The sequence below is a fragment of the Thamnophis elegans genome, chromosome 6 (genome assembly GCF_009769535.1).
Source record: "Thamnophis elegans isolate rThaEle1 chromosome 6, rThaEle1.pri, whole genome shotgun sequence".
Classification (NCBI taxonomy): domain Eukaryota; kingdom Metazoa; phylum Chordata; class Lepidosauria; order Squamata; family Colubridae; genus Thamnophis; species Thamnophis elegans.
In genome coordinates this window covers 12,552,678-12,573,181 of record NC_045546.1, presented here as the reverse complement: position 1 = coordinate 12,573,181, position 20,504 = coordinate 12,552,678, and the positions used below count along the sequence as shown (strand labels likewise).

At 40.9% G+C, this 20,504-nt stretch overlaps 1 protein-coding gene across 1 annotated transcript; it reads left to right on the top strand.

Annotated features, from left to right (window-relative positions):
• The first annotated feature begins 619 nt into the window (after positions 1-619).
• On the top strand, positions 620-15,246 carry CCDC82 (coiled-coil domain containing 82). Its single transcript, XM_032219722.1, has 11 exons — positions 620-794; positions 2,005-2,088; positions 2,600-2,962; positions 4,246-4,518; positions 5,878-6,009; positions 6,088-6,172; positions 6,295-6,387; positions 7,094-7,218; positions 9,474-9,644; positions 13,025-13,237; positions 14,591-15,246. Exons 3-11 carry the CDS (start codon positions 2,609-2,611, stop codon positions 14,690-14,692), a joined length of 1,548 nt encoding a protein of 515 aa, XP_032075613.1. The 5' UTR covers positions 620-794; positions 2,005-2,088; positions 2,600-2,608; the 3' UTR covers positions 14,693-15,246.
• The last annotated feature ends 5,258 nt before the right edge of the window (positions 15,247-20,504 follow it).

The window sequence follows — 20,504 nt, the reverse complement described above, 5'->3', positions numbered from 1 at the left end:
GGCAACTTGAAGATGCCTGGACTTCAACTCCCAGAATTCCCCAGCCAGCTGGCTGGGGAATTCTGGGAGTTGAAGTCCAGGCATCTTCAAGTTGCCAAGGTTGAAAAACACTGAGATAGATAGATAGATAGATAGATAGATAGATAGATAGATAGATAGATAGATAGATAGATGATAGATAGATAGATAGATAGATAGATAGATAGATAGATACAGATACACACACACACACACAAACACACACCTAAAAAATAGCTTTCAAGAAGAGTCTGGAGGAGATCCGATGACCTACAAGGTCCCTTCCAATTCTGTTATTCTGCTTCCCTCCTCCATTAGTTTCCATGCATCGTTTCTTGTCTTACCTTCGGGTGCTTTGGTAAATAAGTTGACCCAGGTGAGGTCCAGCTATCTCAAAGTGGCCAAAACTTCATGCTTATTTATTCATTTATTTTATTTATTAGAATACTGTTCGCAACCTTTAAACAATACCACCACAATCTAATTAAAGCTAATTCACCACAGATTGGTGTCAATTAAAAGTCCTTTTTGACCACCGTATCCAGGAAGGCAGCGCGGACACCACGGAACGCCCCGCCCTTCCCCCGGACAGCTTGTCCGGCCGCCTAAATAAAATGTCAGGGCGGAGGTGAACGTAGTGGAAAGGCTCAGCTAATGACAGCCGGGAGAAAGAAAAGCGGGCGCAACAAAACGAAAGTTTTGTTGTGAAAGTTAGTTTGGCTGCGTCTTCCGCTCGCTTGACAGTCGTTTCTGGGAAGCGCTTTTCGGAGACTCAGGTGAGCCTCGCTGCCGGCGTCCGTCTTAATCTCGCATTTCAAGGGAGGGTTGCCTGGATCTGGAAAGGATTCCCCCGCCACCGTGAATCCCATCATGCCCACCCCGCACCCGATTGCCCAAGGTCCTGCCAGCTTCCGATCGCAGTAGTTTCGCTCTCGTTTCTCTAGTTTTCGGAAGCGGTCGAGTTTTCTTCTAAGTTTTGTTTTGGCAGATTGGAGTGACAGAAAGGCGAGGTATAATTTATACTTGTCGGGCAGCCTTCCGCCGGCTTGTTCTTTCCCGGGGCCTAGGACTCCAGATCCCATAGTCCCCGGCTGTCACCTTCGGCTACCTACTGGGATTCCATCGCTCATTGCAGCCGAGAAGCAACTTAGAACTAAGAAGAAATTTCCTGACAGGTAAAAAAATTAAGCAGTGGAACTACTTGTCTCCAGAAATTATGGATGCTCCATCATTGGAAGTTTTAAAGAATTGATTGGACAACCATTTGTCTGAAATGGTGCAGGGTTTCCTGCCTAAGCACGGGGTTAGACTAGAAGACCCCCAAGGTCCCTTCTAACTTTGCTATTCTGTTAACAGCAGGCAAACTATCACGTTTCGCTTGATCTTTGCAAAGATCTCCTTTGAAGAGCACTTCTCTCCTTGATTAGTTTCCACCCATTGCTTCTTGTTCTACCCTCAGATGCTTTGGGGAATAGCTTGATTCCCTCTTCTTTGTGGCAACCCCTGAGATATTGGAACATTGCTATCATGTCACCCTAGTCCTTGTTTTCATCAAACGAAACATACCCAATTCCAGCATTCTTTATATGTTTTAGTCTCCAGTCCTCTAATCATCTTTGTTGCTCTTCTCTGCAATCTTTCTAGAATCATCATCTGTTGTTTCTTACTCTTCTCTTCCTCTTTTACCACTTGGGGTGTCCAGAAAGATCTAAAATTTTGGTTGTTACACTTCTGGCAGCCTCAACCATTGTTATTTGACGCTGTTGTAGTGTGTCTTGGATGTTTTCTCCAAGACACATGACAAAAGCATCAAACAACTATGTTGTTATTTGTTACTACTTGTTAGCTGTTGCTACTTGATGTATTTTGTGTTCTTTAGAAAATAATATTGAATAATATTTTTATTTTTTTAAGTGCTTTTAATCAATATCAGTTTCTGAAAAGTCCCTATTCTCTGATGGTGAACTTCTACTTTTACATTTACAGACTTCAAGAGGAGTTTGAAGTGTGATATAAACCAAGAATCAGTTTGAGCTAGGGGTTAAGGAATCAGCTAGAAACCAAGAAAAGGTGAGTTCAAATCACGTCTTAATCATGAAACCCAAAGGTTGTGTTTGGGGGGATAAAGAGGAGGAAGAATTATTAAGTATGTTTCTAAAAATAATAAAGGTGGGTTAAAAATAAAACAGAAGCAAACATTTTTCTTTTTTAAAAAAAAATCATTTTCATTCAGCATTTTTAAACATTAAAATCACCATTACACTTTTACAGTTTTCCACTATTGGTATTCTTTTTTCTAATTTCTAATTTTCCAATCTACAGCCTATTGTTTCATATACCTCCTTGTTTCATGATTATTATTTTTGTTATATATATATATATATATATATATATATATATATATATATATATATATATATATATATATATATATAAATAAATAAAACATATGTACAACATTTATATATCTATTGGTTTCTGAATATATGTCATCTCCTTTTGTTATATTTTCTGTGTAAAAATATAGTGAACTTGGAACAGAATTTTTCTTCTTCTTCTTCGTCTTCTCCTTCTTCTTTAGTAAATTCTTATGGAATCTAATCCTGCAAGTCATGGTGAAGGTGGGAGCAATGCAGATTTTCAGAAAGGTTCAAGCAATGCCTCCTCTGAGGATCTGGAAGCAGAAAACATCTCCTTTAAAAAGAAGAGACGTTGGAGGGTTGTCATATATGACAGTGATGAAAGCAGTGACAGCAACATTCCTAGGAAAGTGATTGCTAAAGACAGGAGAGTAATTAGTGAAGACGACTTATCTGTTGGTGAGGAGTCACCCGCATCCCCAGAAAACAAAGCAGCCAATAGAAAACAAGGAAGACAACAAAAGATACCAGAATTCTTTGACCAGCAATCTGGAAAAGCTGGCAAAGTCAATCAACATGATGAGGTACATTTCCAATGTATTTCAAACGTATATTTTCACACTTGCCGCTAGACCACATATGGATTTCACCATTCTATGAGTCTCGGTGGTGCAGTGATTAGAGTATGGTATTGCAGGCTACTTCTGCTGGCCGCTGGCTGCCTGCAATTTGGCAGTTCAAATCTCACCAGGCTTAAGGTTGACTCAGCCTTCTGTCCTTCTAAAATGGGTAAAGTGAGGACCCAGGTTGTTGGAGGCAATATGCTGACTCTGTAAACTGCTTAGAGAGGGCTGTAAAGCACTGTGAAGTGCTACATAAGTCTAAGTGCTATTGCTACTCCACGTAAATTTTAGAAGCACCTTTTTATGTTTACCTTGTGATCCCAACAGAGGTGAGTTCCTACTGGGACCGGTTCAGCTGAACGAGTAGTGGTATGCCATCGTGGGTCACAGAAGGGGCAGTGACCCAGGCTGGCCATACCCCCAAACTGGTTTCCTGGTTGCCCCCACAGCCATCTTTCTTTTTTTTGGAGTTCTGTGCATGTGAGCAAATAGAAACCACCCCCAGATCCCAACACTGTGAAAATAGCAATAAATAATTAGCTTGTGAGTGTCGTCATTTGATTATGTGCCATCAAGTACATAATTGTTTTATTTAGTTTCCTAGTATATTTTTATTGTTTGTTTAGTAACCTATGACTACCACTAAATATTGTATCATATGATTCATGATGAATGTATTTATGATGACTATGATCATGATTTATACTTATATCTTTTATGCACACTGAGAGCTTATGCACAGAAGGCAAATTCCTTGTGTGTCAAATCATACTTGGCCAATAAAGAATTCTATTCTATTCCATTCCATTCCGTTTCATTCCATTCTATTCTTCTTTTTCTGCTTCTTCTGCTTCTGCTTTTTTTACTTCTTCTGCTTCTGCTCCTTTTGCTTCTTCTGCTTCTGCTTCTGCTTTTTTAATTTCTTGTTTTTTCTGTTTCTGCTTTTTTTTACTTCTGTTTCTGCTTCTTTTGCTTCTGCTTTTTTTACTTCTGCTTCTTTTGCTTCTGCTTTTTTATTTCTCCTGCTTCTGCTTCTACCTTTTTTTTTACTTCTGCTTCTTTTGCTTCTGCCTCTTCTGCTTCTGCATTTTTTTCCTTCTGCTTCTTTTTACTTCATCTGCTTCTTCTGCTTCTTCCACTTCTGCTTTTTTTTTTACTTCTGCTTCCCCTGCTTCAGTAGAATCAGTGGCCAAATTTCGCGTTGAGTGGAGTTGAACTAAAAGCTATCTATTTTCTGAAATCAGGATGACGACGACAAAATTACAACCGCCTCTTCCTCCTCGTCATCCTCATCCTCAGAAAAAAATCCCAAGTCCACTTCAAAAGAAGATGGAAAAGAAGAAGAGACCTCCCTACTTAGGAAAAGTCATGGTGAAGCGATCGCTAAAGGCAGGAGCGTAATTAGCGAAGACCCAGAAAAGAAAGCAGCCAATAGAAAACGAGAAAGACAACGAAAGCTGCAAGAACTCTCTGACCGGCGATCTGGAAAAGCTGGCAAAGTCAATCATCATGATGAGGTACATTTCCAATTCATTTCAAAGGTATATTTTCACACTTGCTTTTTCACACTTGCCGCTAGGCCACATATGGATTTCACCATACTATGAGTCTCGGTGGTGCAGTGGTTAGAGTGAAGTACTGCAGGCTATTTCTGCTGGCAGCCCGCTGCCTGCAATTTGGCAGTTCGAATCTCACCAGGCCAATAGTGGGTTTCAAAAAATTTTGGAACCTCGTCTGTAGGTGTGGCCTGCTTTCCAGGTCCACTGATGGAACCTCTTCTAACCGGTTCGGTAGATTTGACAAACCAGTTCTATCGAACCGGTGCGAACCATTAGGAACCCACCTCTGCACCAGGCTCAAGGTTGACTCAGCCTTCCGTCCTTCTAAAGTGGGTAAAGTGAGGCCCAAATTGTTTGGGGCAATATGCTGACTCTGTAAACCGCTTAGAGAGGGCTGTAAAGCACTGTGAAGCGGTACATAAGTCTAAGTGTTATTGCTATTGCTACTCCATGTGAATTTTAGAAGCACCTTTTTACATTTACCTTGTGAACCCAACAGAGGCGGGTTCTTACCGGTTCGGGCGAAGTGGTAGTGGTATGTTCTATTCTATACCATTCCATTCTATTCTATTCTTCCGTTCCATTCTATCCCATCCCATCCCATTCTATTCTATTCTTCTGTTCTTTTGTGTTCTGTTCTGTTCTACTCCATTCCATTCCATTCTGTTCTATTTTTCTTTGACTGTTAATCAACTCTTAGTGACCACGTGGGTAGATTTTTTTTTCATGACAGTCTGTCCATAACCTGGTCTTTCACCTCTTCCAACAATGTGTGTACATTGCTATTGTAACTGACTCCCTCCATTTCGCTGTCAGTCATCTTTTCCCCCCACCTTTCTTAGCATTAGAGCCCTCTCTGGGGAGCTGGGTCTTCACATAATGTCTCCAAAGTTGGATAATATGAATCTGATCATTTGTGCCTCCATTGGAAACTCTGGATTGATCTGTACAATGACCTGTTTGTTTTCTTGGCTGTCCACAGTATTCTCAGGAGTTTTCAAAAGCATCAATGTTCTTCCTGTCCTGCTTCTTTAAAGCCCAAGTTTCACTTTGATAGAGCATCACACGGAATACCATTGTTTGCACAGCTCTGATCTTTGTAGATATGGTACATTATAAGACCATTATTGTCTTATATGGCCACTCAACTCAAACTTTGCAATAACCAGTGGCCAAACATAAAACATATTGGTACTGTATTCTCCATGTACACAGTGACACTACTTTAACACGAATGAATACTAATCCCATTCATGAAACCCCAAAGTATTCAACTAAAATATTCTATTAATACTGTGTCTTTTTTAACATCACCAGGGAAGTGCGGATGATCCCTTGATTCAACATGATGGTCACTCACCCCTTCCACAAGAGGAAATAGGTGTTATATCTAATGAAGATGGTGATGAAGGAGGAAGAGGGGGAGGTGAAGAAGGAGAAGGGGGAGATGAAGAAGGAGAAGAAGGAGGAGTGGGAGGAGAAGAAGAGGAGGAAGAGGAAGAAGAAGAGGAGGAAGAAGAAGAGGAGGAGGAAGAAGAAGAGGAAGAGGAAGAAGAAGTGGAGGAGAGAGATCATGTGGTCAGTAACTTATTGAAGAAACACGTTCCATTCGGTAAGGTCACAACAAATAAGAAGTATTGTAACTTATATATCCTTTTTGATAGTATTTATTAACAGCTAGTTGTTTATTCATATGGGTTGTACTGACACATATTTGTGTTGTTTTTTAAACAGTGTCTGAGTCCGATCGTTATGCACACTTTCAAAGAGTTGTAAAAGCCTTTCTCATCAATGCAATCGATGATACATTTCTGAGCTCCTTATATGGTAAGCAAGCATCCCTTCCTAAGAGGCTGTTTGTTATTCTCTTTCCATTCCGCCCCCCTCAGAGCAATAAATAAATGTATTAGAGATAATCCTTAACAACCATTAATTTAGCAACTGTGGCATTGAAAAAAGTGACTTACAATGGTTTGTTGTACTTAAAAGAGCATTCCCACAGTCAGGTAATCAAAATTCAGGTAAGTGGCATGTATTTTCCATGATTGAATTGCCTTGGGATTACATGATCGTTACTCCCAGTCGGCCTCCAACAAGCTAAGTCAATGGGGAAAGCTGAATGCTCTCAGCAACTGTGTGATTCATTTGAGATTGAGATTGAGAGTTTATTTATATGCCGCCCTTTTCCCTGGGGGGACTCAGGGCGGAGTTAACAACCGTGGCAAAAAGGGGCGAATTAATGGGGCACAACCAGTGGTGGGATTCACTTACCTTCACAACTGGTTCGCAAATGTGAATGTGCTCACATACTCACGCGCTCGCTATGCTTGCACACACCACATTCTGCTCATGTGCAGAAGGTTGCGCATTATGTTGGGGTGGGTGGGTGGAGCCACCAGCAGCTACTGCTACCGGTTCGAACCTAGTAAGAACCAGCAGAATACCACCACAAGGCGCAATTCACTTAACTCCTTGATTGTTTTATAAAATGGTGGTGTTAATAACAAGGCCTATTTTTTCTTTTTTTCCAAAGAAAAAAGAAGAGAAAAGAAATATGCGCGGGAAATGCTAAATTCCCTCTATCATTTTGATGAACGCTTTATTCAACCTTATCTTGAAAGTGTAGTTTCACAACATTTCTGCAAAGAACCATATAAGGTACTGAATTTTCTTCTTAATCTTTTAACTACCATATTTTTCAGACTATAAGATGCACCGGTGTATAAGATGCACCAAGATTTCAAAAAGGTAAGTGAGAAAAAAAAGTGTTTGCCTTCCCTCAGCCCCCAGCAGCACTCTGCAGGCTTCAGCAGGGCTGGGGCAAGGCAAAAAAGCCTCAGTTTTTGTGAAAGATGGCCCGTTTTTCACAAAAACGGGGGCATTTTTGCCTTCTCCCAGCCCTGCTGCAGCCTGCAGAGGGCTGCTGGGGGCTGAGGAATGGCAAAGCAAGGCCTCCGTTTTTGTGGAAAACAGTCCTTTTTTGCAAAAATGGGGTGCGGGGGTGGGGTTTTGGGAGGCAAAAATGGTTGTATTCGGTGTATAAGACGCACCAACATTTCCACCCTCTTATACTCAGAAAAATAAGGTAAATTGCTTAGTTGATTTGGCTCGGGCATACGGATCCATGCAGTGTGTTGTTTTTCTTAGTACAGTATACAACAATGGAAAAGAGTAACACATACAGGCAGCTCTTAAAAAACAATTTACGTACCATGTTTCCCCTAAAATAAGACAGGGTCTTATTTTCTTTTCACCCCTGAAATAAGCACTTGGCCTTATTTTCGGGGAGGTCTTGTTATTTTTGAGGTGCAGGAGGCGGCAAGCATGGTCACCTCATGGCTGTTGCTGTGTTGCAATATTTTTAGAGAGGGCTTACTTTAGCGCATACGCTCAAAAGCCCGAGTGGGCTTATTCTCTGGGGAGGTCTTATTTTCAGGGAGACAGGGCAGTAACCTTTCAAAGTTACAACAGCACTGGAAAAAAGTGACTTAGCACCATTTTTCACACTTATGACTGTTGAAGCATCCCCAAGGTCACCTGGTCAGAATTCAGATGACTGGCAATTTGTTCATATTTATGAGGGTTGCAGGGTTCCCAAGGTCATGTGATCTCCTTTTGCAACTTTCTGACCAGCAAAGCTAACGGGAAAGCCAGATAGACATAACAATCAGGTTACCAACTTAATAACTGCAATGATTCACTTAACCATTGTGGCAAGAAAGGTCGTAAAATGGGGCAAAATTCCCTTGACAAATGTCTCACTTAGCAACAGAAATTTGGGGCTCAATTGTGATCCTAAGTCAAGGACACAACCTGTATATTTGTAATACTTTAATGCATTCTGAGTTAGTACTTTTCTCATTTGCCTTCAAGAAACATGAACTCCATGTATCAAAATATTCACGACTGGCAGAGACACGGTAACAAGGTCACCCAATGAATAGGCATAGCGACTACCATATTTTTCAGAGTATAAGATGCACCTGTTTCCTTCAAAAAAGGGGCTGAAAATCTGGGTGCATCTTATACACTGAATACAGCATTTTTTACCTCCTGAAGCCCCACGCCTTCACAAAATGGCCGTGCAGAGCCTGTAGGAGGCTTTCAGAGAGCTCCTTGGGGCTGGGGAGGGAAGAAATGAGAAAAAGATGGGCCGTTTTTGCTCAATTTTGCCCCCCCCCAACCCCAAGAAGTACTCTATAAGCCTCCTAAAAGCTATGCGTGCAATTTTTTTGACAAAAAAACAGGCCCTTTTTTTGCTCATTTGGGTGGGTGCTCCACACACCCCCAGGAGCACTTTGCAAGCCTCCTAAAGGCTATTTATGTCTTTTGGGGGGCAAATGGGCCCATTTTCACAAAAAACGGGCTGTTTTTGGGAGGTTTGCAGAGTGCAAAACCTTTTTTTTTATTTGCCTTTTCAAAACCTTGGTGTGTTTTATACTCTGGTGCATTGTATACTCCAAAAAATATGGTAAGTCAGCCAATGGGGGCTGTTTAGAAACTGAAACAGTATTTTCTGGAGACAGCTAGGCATGGGCATGGCTTAGTTTAACTGCCCTGTATAGAGGAAGTTCTCTTTGTCTATATTAAGCTCTGAAATGAAACAAAACTAGCCTGGACTTGTCTATTGACTGAACTGAAACCAATATCTCCTCTATCACGTTGGAAGAATCTGTTGTTGGTATTGTACATTTATTCATGTTTTTATGTATATAAAGAAGTTAATGAATCCTGCTGAATCTGTCACCTGTGTGTGCTTTCTGGGTTTGATTATTTCGGCAACAAGTTCTGACAGAATTTTTGAAGATTATCTAAATTTTGTTTCTATATGAATGTGTAATATCTCCAAAATGTGATAACTAAGTCCCTGGAGCCATTAACAGCAGAACTCTAATCAATTGTATTTTTTTTAGAACCAATTAGACAATTACTCTGATATCTGCATAATTTCGCATGACATTGAGAGGCGTATTTGTCAAGCCTGTAAGCTAATGAGAGACTGTCGGTTCGTAGTGACTTTTTCTGGAAAACAGTACTGTCCTAGAACACTGAAAGTGGATGATTTCCTGAAAGATAACACACAGGTGTGTTTTCTGTTTTTATATTCAGTAACTTGTTAAAAAATTCCTTTGCAATTCATGTAACAGTTGAACAAGATATTCCTTGTGACTTAATGGTAATAAATGTGTGCAACAAAGAAGTATGGTAAGTTCTTACTAAGTTAAGGTGACCAGACATCCCGCTTTTGAACAATTTGTCCCATGTCCCGCAGCGTTTTTAAAAAGTCCCAATTTTTTTTTTTAAGCACGAAAGGAAAAAACTGCAAAAAGTCACGGGGAGCCCTGGGGATTGTTCCTCGCAAAGCATCATGGTCGCATAGAATGCAAATGAAGGTGCTTATCTCCCCGCCCGGCTCCATGTGCTCATATTCAAATCGGAGTCACGCTGAGTCCCATTCAGAGGGCGGAGGGATGCTGTCCTTTTTTTTGTTTTACCTGTGTTCTCACAACCATGCAAAGGTGGGTTTTGTGCTACAAGGATCTTTCTTTCTTTCCCTGTCTGTGGTTCCGATTGCAGTCATCCTTTGCTTTGGATTAAAGCACCATTTCTCATTCCTTGCAAAACTGGGGAAACGGCAGGGCCGCCTCCCTCCCCCCTTTCCTTGCAGCACCATCGGTTGCAAAATGTTCCCCTGATTTGGTTTATAAGTTCGCAGCAATGCGATCCAACAAATAGGAAAGTTTTAATAAGATCTTCTGACTTTATTTGGTCTTTACTGCCCGACCCCATTAGCCCTTGGGTTTTGTCCCCTCCCAAGAAGAGAGTGGGAAGGAGAGGAAGGAAGGAGGGAGGGGGGAAGGAAAAGAAGAAGGGAGAGGGGAAGAAGATGGAAGGAGAAAAGATGGAAAGAAGGAGAAAGAATAGAAGGAAGAAGGAGGAAGGAGAAAGGAGAAAGGAGGAAGATGGAAGAAGAAAGGAAGGAAGAAAAAGAGGAAGGGAGGGAGAAAAGAAGGAAGGAGGTAGGAAGAGAAGGGGAAGAGAGGGAAAGAGCAGAAAGACAAAGAGGATGAAGTTAATAGGCAAGAGGAAGGAGGAAGGAAGAAAGAAAGAAAAAGGGAGGGAGGGAGGAAAGAAGAAAAGATGGAACTAGAAAGGAAAGAAGGGAGGGAGGGAGGAAAGGGGAAGACAGGGAAAGAGCAGAAAGACAGAGAAGGTGAAGGTAGATAGGCAGAAGGAAGGAAGAAGGAAGAAATAGGAAGGAGGGAAGGTGAAAGGATGGAAGGAGGAAGGAATAGAAGTGAAGGTGAAGAGAGAGGTGGAAAGAGCAGAAAGACAGAGAAGGTAGATAGGCAAAAGGAAGGAAGCTGAAAGAATGGAAGGAGGAAGGAAGAGAAAAGGAGGAAGGGAGTAAGTGAGGAAAGAAGAGAGGATGGAAGGAGAAAGGAAGGAAGAGAGGGAAAGAGCAGAAGACAGATAAGGTGAAGATAGATAAGCAAGAGGAATGAATGAAGGAAGAAGGAAGGATGGAAGGAGGAAGAAAAAAGAAGGGAGGGAGGAAAGAAGAAAATAATGGAAAAAGAAAGGAAGAGAAGGGGGAGAACAGAAAAATAAAGAAGAAAGGGAGGAAGGAGGAAAGGTGAAAGGATGGAAGGAGGAAGGAAGGGAAGGGGAAGAGAGATCTAAAGAGCAGAAAGACAGAAGGTAGATAGGCAAGAGGAAGGAAGGAAGGAGAAAGAATGGATAGGGAGGAAGGCTAGAAGGAAGAAAGAGGGAGGGAGGGAAGGAAGGAAGGTGAAAGGAGGAAGGAAGGAGGGGGTACTTCCACTTGTAGGCCTGGGACTGAATGCAGGAGGAGTCTCTCCATAGGATCAGCTGCTCCTCTGATCATGGTCTATGAAAATGCCTGCCTGATGCAAATTTAGACAGACGGTGCTTTGGGCTGCCCCTCAAATCCCCCACTTTACTCCTCCCCCTGTAGAATTCAGCCCCCTGAGTTTTGCCTTTGAGGGGCATCTAAATTAAGGTGATCAGATGTCCCGCTTTTGCCGGGACAGTCCCGCTTTTGAACAATTTGTCCCGCGTCCCGCAGCGTTTTAAAAAAGTCTCGATTTTTTAAAATTTTTAATCAAGAACACACACACACCCCACTGTCAATGGTGTCCCTCTTTACCAATGTTAAAATCTGGTCACCTTATACTAAGTCTTATATAAAACTTACATAAATGTATATAGATAGTCTTTTTTCCCATGGGCATTTTGGTTTTCTGAATGCAAAATCCAAAGACTGCCTAAAATGAAAATGCTGGAGACTGGCTTAATTAAAATAACTTATTATTTTTTCCCATATTTACGTGCAAATAAAGTAACTTTAGATAGCTGGGTAATTAAGTAAACAGGAGAAATGAATTGGTTCATTTAGAAGCTGTGATGATTTTATTATGTGAGAAATATGCACTTTGAAACAACATGTTATACAATTCCTTTCATGTGCTAACAGCATCTGCTGCGCATATGTACAGCTTTAAGTTACTAAATATTTGCTAGGCTCCTAATTCTCTGTTCCCAAACTTTCTAATATGAAGCGGCTACTTAGATTTTTGCTAGGGTGATTGTTCTACTATGTAATCTGAGGGTTTTCTGGGTTTTTTTTTCAGTAAGTCATTAAAAAGAATCCTTTGCAATTCATGTAATGTTTGAACAAGATATTCCTTGTGACTTAATGGTAATAAATGTATGCAACAAAGAAGTAATCTTCTTTTATTTATACTTTCAAATGTCAGCCAACTACATTGGTGCCAAATTTTAACTGGTTAAAAAAAAGTACCATATTTTTCATAGTATAAGATGCACCTTTTTGCCTCAAAAAAGATGCTGAAAATCTGGGTGCATCTTATACACTGAATACACCATTTTTTGCCTCCTGAAACCCCACCCCCTTCACCCAAATGACTGTACATAGCTTTTAGGAGGCTTTCAGAAAACTCCTGGGGGCTGGGGAGGGCAGAAATGAGCTAAAAATGGTCTATTTTTTGCTCAATTCCCCTCCCTTCGAGCACTCTGCCAGCCTCCTAAAGGCTATTCATGCCCTTTTTTTGAAAAAAAATGGGGCCATTTTCACAAAAAACGGGTCATTTTTGGGAGGTTTGCAGAGTGGAAAAACTGTTTTTTTTTATTTCCCTCTTCAAAACCTTGCTGCATCTTATACTCCAGTGTGTCTTATACTCTGAAAAATACGGTAATTGCTTGTTCCTTTTCTTGAACAAAATGAAAAAGTTGGACTCAATCGACATCACCATTGCCTTCATTAAAATGGGTGCAGGAGTGGCTTTCTAACTAGATTTCATGATTGTATAGTAATAAGAGTCTTGTCTGTGTTGAATTCTCTTCTTTCATAGGATATTCATTCTTGTTTAAGGAATTGCAGTGTTCAATATATCCACTAAAAGAACTTATGTTTCTGCAGAGGTTTGAGGTTGGAATTGTATGTCAAAGGCGTACCAAGGTTTACCATGAACTGAAGCATTATAAATATAAGTTGTATCAGAAATGCTGTAGAGCTATACAAGAACAATATCTTCAGGATGAAAATGGAGATGAAAATCTTCAAGATGAGCCAGTCAAAGATTTAGTGAAACGAGTTTTTGGAAAACTGGAGGAAGAGGGCTGGATACATACGGTAAGTCACTTTGTTAGGAATGCATTGCTTATAGATTAATTGACCAAAGGGCTTCATATACCATATTTTTTGGAGTATACTGTAAGAAGCACCTTTTTCCCTCAAAAAAGAGGATGAAAATCTGGGTGCGTTTTATACACTAAATACAGCATTTTTTGCCTCCTGAAACCCTGCCTCTTCACCAAAATGGCCATGCATAGCTTTTAAAAGGCTTTCAGAGAGCTCCTGGAGGCTGGGGAGAACAGAAATGAGCAAAAAACGGGTGGTTTTTTGTTCAGTTTTACCCCCTCCCCTAGCCCTCAGGAGCACTCTTTAAGCCTCCTAAAGGCTATCCATGCCTTTTTTTAAATGAAAAAAAATGGGCCATTTTTTGCTAATTTTTCCCCACCCCCCAGGAGTACTCTACAAGCTTCCTAAAGGCTATTCATGCCCTTTTTTGGGGGGAAAAAATGGGCTCGCTTTTGCAAAAAACGGGCCGTTTTTGGGAGGTTTGCAGAGTGCAAAAACTTTTAACTTGTCTCTTCAAAACCTTGGTGTATCTTATACTCCAGTGCTTATTATACTCTGAAAAATACGGTAATATCTAATTAGGATTATAGGAAGTCCTTGATTTACAACCACAATTGAGCAAAAAAATTACGGTATTTTTTCAGATTATAAGACTCACCAAGATTTTGAAGAGGTAAACAAGAAAAAAACATTTCTGTCCTCCCCAGCCCCCAGGATCACTCTGCAGGCCTCCCAAATCCTCTACATGTCCTGTTTTTCACCAAAATGGGGCATGCAGTTGATTTGGGAGGCCTGCAGAGTGATCCTAGGGGCTGGGGAGGGCAAAAATGTGATGTGTGGAAGGTTTCAGAGGCCAAAAACAGGGCATGCAGAAGGTTTGGGAGGCCTGCAGAGTGCTCCTAAGGGCTGGGGAGGGCAAAAATGCCCCATTTTTCACCTCCCACCCCCCACGCATCGCGTTTTTGCCCTCCCCAGCCCCTAGGAGCATTCTACAGGCCTCCCAAACCCTCTGCATGCCCCATTTTGGCAAAAAACAAGCCTGTTTTTGGCAAAAATGGGATGTGTGGGGCGGGGTTTCTAGAGGACAAAATGGGCTATATTCAGTGTATAAGACCCACCAACATTTGCATCCTCTTTTAGGAGGGAAAAAGTGTGTCTTATACTCTGAAAAGTATGGTATGTTGCTAAGTGAGTTCATTTAACATTGTCTCACTTAACAATATAAATGTTGTGTTTACTTGTGGTCATAGTTGTGAGAGGATGACCTGTACTTAAAATTTTATATACTTACACTTAGAATTTGAGATGATTCACAGTAGTGTTTTTCTTCCCCCATTTTTGCAGCAATATTCTGAACTTGAAAGATGTCACAATGAAGTAGAAAATTTCCATACATTTTTGAAAAACTTTAAAGAGAATATATGTTCATTTGAGCAATATTACTGATCCGTTTTTACTTCTATATCATATTTCTGATATTATTCTTTTTTATTTACGGTTCACTGTAGCATGCAAATATATGTGCTACATTTCTTTTTTTCCTATTTTATTTTAATTATCAAAATAATCTTCCAAATCAAAATTTTTATAAAAGAAAACCCTTGAGGACTGGATCACTCATCGAACTATTCTCAAATCAAACTGCACCTTTATTCAAGAAATGAATTTTTCTGCGCTGTGTTACACAAGCACTTTCTTCAAAGACAACATTTTCTGTGTTGCTTTTTGACGCTTTTGGTAGCATATTTTCTACAAACTCTATCAATATTTAGTTTAATATTTTTCAAACAATCTTCCTAAAACTTGCACTTTTGTGCTCCCTGCAGATATAGGATTCAAGGATTTTATTGCCAGTGGCATAACTGTCAGAGGAAGAAACTTAGGAAGGAACTGCCCTAATTTTTCAGGCAGTTAAAAGTGAAGGCAGGAAATTTGTACCTTCAGACTTGCACAATATCTGTTAATGTAGCCTTACAATAAAGTAGATTTAGCTGAACTAATCGTGTTTCTTGTCTGGTTTTACTGCTGAGGGCAGACACCTATCCACATTTTCTAGTCTCAAATATTAACTAAGATTTATCCCTTATAAATTATAGATTAATTACATAATTAACCAGGGAAGTGATCTGTCATTGTTCCCCTCTCTTCATACTTCCATTGTGACCATGTGAAAAAGCATAGCTGACCATGTGAAAAAGCATGTATCCCTGGCATCTAAGAGCCGAGGTGGCGCAGTGGTTAAATGCAGCACTGCAGGCTACTTCGGCTGACTGCAGTTCTGCAGTTCGGCGGTTCAAATCTCACCGGCTCAGGGTTGACTCAGCCTTCCATCCTTCCGAGGTGGGTAAAATGAGGACCCGGATTGTTGTTGGGGGCAATATGCTGACTCTGTAAACCGCTTAGAGAGGGCTGAAAGCCCTATGAAGTGGTATATAAGTCTAACTGCTATTGCTATTGCTATTGCTATCTCACTAGGGCAGGAAAAGATCCATATGAAAGCTCCTTTTGGACATCTGTGCATTGAATTGTCATGCCCAAAACTATCTTCATGCAAGGAAAGTTTAGAAAACTGGGTTGCGATTTCTCCGCAGGTCGCCCATGAGGCCAATGATGAAGGAAGACTTGGACACAGGTCTTTCTCGGGATGAGATGACCCAGAGCATAGTCTGAAGGCCTCTTTTATTGAGCATACACAGAGAAAGGGTGGAGTTGCAAGGTCTATGTGGACCAATCATGGTTGTACAAGTCTATGGTATATGGTAACTCATTTACTTCCATGTAGACCTCTGAACCTAGAGAATGCCCATAGTCAGCAAATAAATCTTTTACTAGCATGCAAACTTTTGACCCCTACTTAATACTTCAGAGTCAGCAGGTGGTAACCTCTACCCTACTTAGTGCTGAGAGTTAACAAGTTGTGACCTCTGCCCTACTTAATGCTTCAGAGTCAGCAGTTTGTATTACTGACCTTATGGTAAATGATTACTGCTGAGCATAGTGTTTCAGCATACCTATGCATGCGTATACTTATGCTACAACATCTCCTCCTTTGTTTTAAATTTTGAGGAGTCAGAAAGGAGTATCATCTTCCTCTGGTCCTTCATTGGAGAAGGCTGTTAGCAGGGCGTTGTGTTGCGAATCAAAGGTTGCTGTGTTAATGTTTTTGTTCTGTGTCATACTTTCTACTGTGGACTGAATGATGCTTCAAAGCACTGGGATTAAGCAGGGCAAAAGGAGAAACCCTAGGAGCGCCCTGCCTGCCATGAAGGCGGCTTGCTTCCAATTGTGAAAAATTCCTCCCAGGAAACCTGCATCATCCATTAAACCTGTCCACTTTTGCACGGATACGTGTACCAATTTCCACAAGTCCGCGGTGAGATCAGCCACCACCTTGCCAGTTTCATCAATTTGAAGACAACAATTTGTAAGATTAAATTTCCCACATATCCCCCCCCCCTTTTTTTTCAAAACATGTGAGTGGAATGCACATGTTTTGACAAATGATTAAAATTGGTCAGATCAGGGAGATTTAATTCTTCTGATGAAAAAGCATTGAGAGAGACAGTAGAGGATCTCTTCAGTGGCTCCCAGATAGCTTTCAACCATGAAGGTCTAGCAACCAGGGCACAAATTTCTGGAAAGAAATTTACAGTATCCAATTTTCCATGCCAATTAGTATCAGATATCACTTTCTGTGAGCTTTCAGACAGGTTTTAAACAAGCAGAAATCCCAAAAATTATTCAGAGCCTTGCTTTCCCTTTAAGTTACAGGCTGCCAATTTTAAAAGGGATGGTTCTTCAACCTGCCCTGGCTCTTATTTTAGTGAGGCCAAATTGAGTTTAGCTGGTGTGCAATCCAGGTTTTTGTGCTTGGGGCAAAAATCAACCTAGGAAAAACTGTGTGTGGAGGAGATAGTTTCAATCTAATTCTGAATAGGCTCTTCTCTCTCTCTCTATCTCTCCCTCCCTCCCTCTCTCTCTTTCTTGGTCTGTGTGTTTGTGTGTGTAGCTGCTTCTACAATACAGAAAATACAGACATTTTGGACAAACTTTCCCTCCCACCAGACATAAATCCAAGGTGTTCAGAATTGCTGTGCTAGCCATTCACAAATACAATTCTTACATGAATACATTAAACTGATTACAATATAAATGAGACAAGAAAGAAACCTTACAATGAATTTCTGTGAAGGAAGCAAAGAAAGAAAACTTTAGGATCAATTTTCACCCTCCCCTATAGTCTTTACAGCTGTCTTCTGGGGATAGAAGAAAGTCTTCTGGTCTTTACTTGTCTATCTCAGAGTCCATTCTTTCATATCTGCTGGATGGCATTAGGCTTAGCTTGCTGATAAGAGTGGTGAGTCAGGTAGAGTCTGTCCCAGGCTTGGCTAAGTTTTTTTTCTTTCCTCATGTCAGATTTTATCAGGATGCAATCACCAGCAGCCAATTCAAGAGTTAATGTTTGAGCTAGCAGTCCTTTGTTTCTGAGGTGAAGAAAAAGAGAGGCCAAGTATAAAGTTCTTTACAGGCATATCTTTAGTCTCATGTTGTGGAATCTCACCCATTCTGTCCAAGTGGAAATCCAAACATTATTCCAGAAGGCAGACGATGTAATTTCATGGAACATGACATTCCCACTGCTTCTATGATTGAAACACTTTTGCAGTAAGATGAGTAAATTTTCAAAAGGGACAACAACTTGTGTTGCAAACAAACAAACAAAATATCATAGGGTAGAGCACCTTGACTCACAAGCTTTTAAAAATGCACTCAGGTGTAAAAGAGAAAGGGAAGAAAAATAGCTTTTTGTTAAAAAAAATGCAATTAAAAAAAGAGGTACTTTGAGTCAATGCTCCAAAATATTAGATTCCATTCAGATGGAAGCAAATTCTCATCAAGTATGTTAAAACATTTACAAATGTAAGCAAAATATCTCAAAATCATTTCTGTTTATAGGTTTAATTAAGCATTTTAAACCTCAAAAATTTCCAGAAGGAAAAGAGAAAAAATCAAAATTGTATTCAGAGCAGAAAAGGAAATGTAATTGCATAACTTTTATAGATGAAAAGATAACAGTGAAAGGTAAGGGTGAAGGAGCAGGTCACCCATTTGCTCCAAATTTCTCAGAAGAGAGAGGGAAAAAATGGTTAAAGTGAGCAGAAAACTTCAGCCCCCCCTTCAATGACCCAAAAGGAAGGAGGGAAAGAAGGGGGGGAATGCACAGAGGCATTCACAGGTATCTCTGGGGGCATTCGATACACACGTTCACTGTAAAAATGAGCAGACACATACTCTCCCCACCTCTCCTGCTTCCCTCCAAAGAATGACCCAGAGGGAAAAGGGGGGGGGGGGTTTCACGCAGGCAATCACAGGTCTTTGGATCTCTTCAGTTATCAGTTTCTGGGGCATTGGGGACATATACATTCATACTGCAATCAGAGCTCATGCTTGCTCATGCCAACCAATCATTATAACTATTTCAGGAAGCTTTTTCACAAGCCACCAAGCTTCATTTTATTTATTAGAGGATCTCACCCTCCCTTCAGGTTTGGAAATGATAACCCACAAGCATACACACACATACCATTAAACAACCTTGCAACTTACTGTTTCTTTATATGAAAGGAATTAAAGTACATTCATACCAACTTTTACCATCGACATACATTTGCACTGCAATCAGACTGCTTGTGTAAATTAATTTCACATACAAAAATATCCCATTTCATTCTTCTTTCATACAAAGCAATTATTACAGTTATTTCAGGGAGCTGTACATAAACCAATGAGCTCCATTTTCTATTATTAAGGGATCTCAACTTCCCTCCAGGTCTGAAAATGATTACACACACACATGCACACATATATGCACACATACCATGAAACAACACTTTCAGGCCAGGGGGAGGTTCTGTCACTTTAAATCTTCAAATTTCTTTCCTTGGGGAACTTGTGGCTCATTCTCCAAGCAGTGGGGAAACTCAGAGAGCAGCTTAAATTCTAACTACTCTCCCCTCCCTCACAGCTTCAACGGGGAGCCAGTCAACAGACTTCTAACTAAACCCCTGGTGTACAGGGATTGCACGCCATACAGAGAAGCAGCGTTTTTAATTTCCTTAATGGTTTTAAAAGGAATGGCCCTCCTCGTGAATTTGGAGGCATTTGATAAGCAAACGCCATGTTGTTAAAAGGCCCGGAGGGGCTCAGGGTTCCTCATGGAAGTAGGTGCCCAATTTTATCCATAAGGAGAGCTTTAAAGACCCCTTTTCCGGGTATATTGGACAGTGATTTTTGACATAAGTCAATAAGTCAATTAAACGCTTTCGGGGGGGAACGGGAAGCGACTTGCCCGTCGCTTGAATAATTACACTAGAAGATTTACAGATATCCCGAAGTTCATGAAGGTGTGCTACCTGTTCCTTCGAGAAACCCGACCCCATACTCACGAAATGAGAGGGTGCTCCGTTCGCCAACAGCCGTCCCTGGGTGCAAGGCTTCTCCCAGCCTGGGGGTGAGATGAGGTAGGCAACACGGATCACGTCGGGGTCACCAGATGCGATTTCTCCGCGGGTCGCCCATGAGGCCAATGATGAAGGAAGACTCGGACACAGGTCTTTCTCAGGATGAGACGACCCAGAGCATAGTCTGAAGGCCTCTTTTATTGAGCATACACAGAGAAAGGGTGGAGTTGCAAGGTCTATGTGGACCAATCATGGTTGTACAAGTCTATGGTATATGGTAACTCATTTACTTCCATGTAGACCTCTGAACCTAGAGAATGCCCATAGTCAGCAAATAAATCTTTTACTAGCATGCAAACTTTTGACCCCTACTTAATACTTCAGAGTCAGCAGGTGGTAACCTCTGCCCTACTTAGTGCTGAGAGTTAACAAGTTGTGACCACTTAATGCTTCAGAGTCAGCAGTTTGTATTACTGACCTTATGGTAAATGATTACTGCTGAGCATAGTGTTTCAGCATACCTATGCATGCCTATATTTATGCTACAACACTGGGTAGCAGTTAACATTCACAATACTGAACAATATGAAACAGGTGTAACCAGTGATGTGATCCTCTGAAGTCTACCGGTTTGGTGAGTCTGCTACCGAGCGTGCGCTTTGCGTGCATGCATGCCTGAACCGCGCCCACGCAGCGCTTAAAAAGGAACATTTTGAAGCCTTCTGAATCTGTAAAGATAAGTAGAACAGCGAGGAGGGGGGAATCTACTGTGCCACGTGATTTAGATTAGCTAGAAA

Bases quoted from the DNA above. Each gene is read 5' to 3' on its own strand.
- CCDC82 (XM_032219722.1), top strand. From the start codon at position 2,609: ATGGAATCTAATCCTGCAAGTCATGGTGAAGGTGGGAGCAATGCAGAT. The intron at 2,963-4,245 runs GTACATTTCCAA...TTCTGAAATCAG, and splicing joins AAGTCAATCAACATGATGAG to GATGACGACGACAAAATTAC. The intron at 9,645-13,024 runs GTGTGTTTTCTG...ATGTTTCTGCAG, and splicing joins TCCTGAAAGATAACACACAG to AGGTTTGAGGTTGGAATTGT.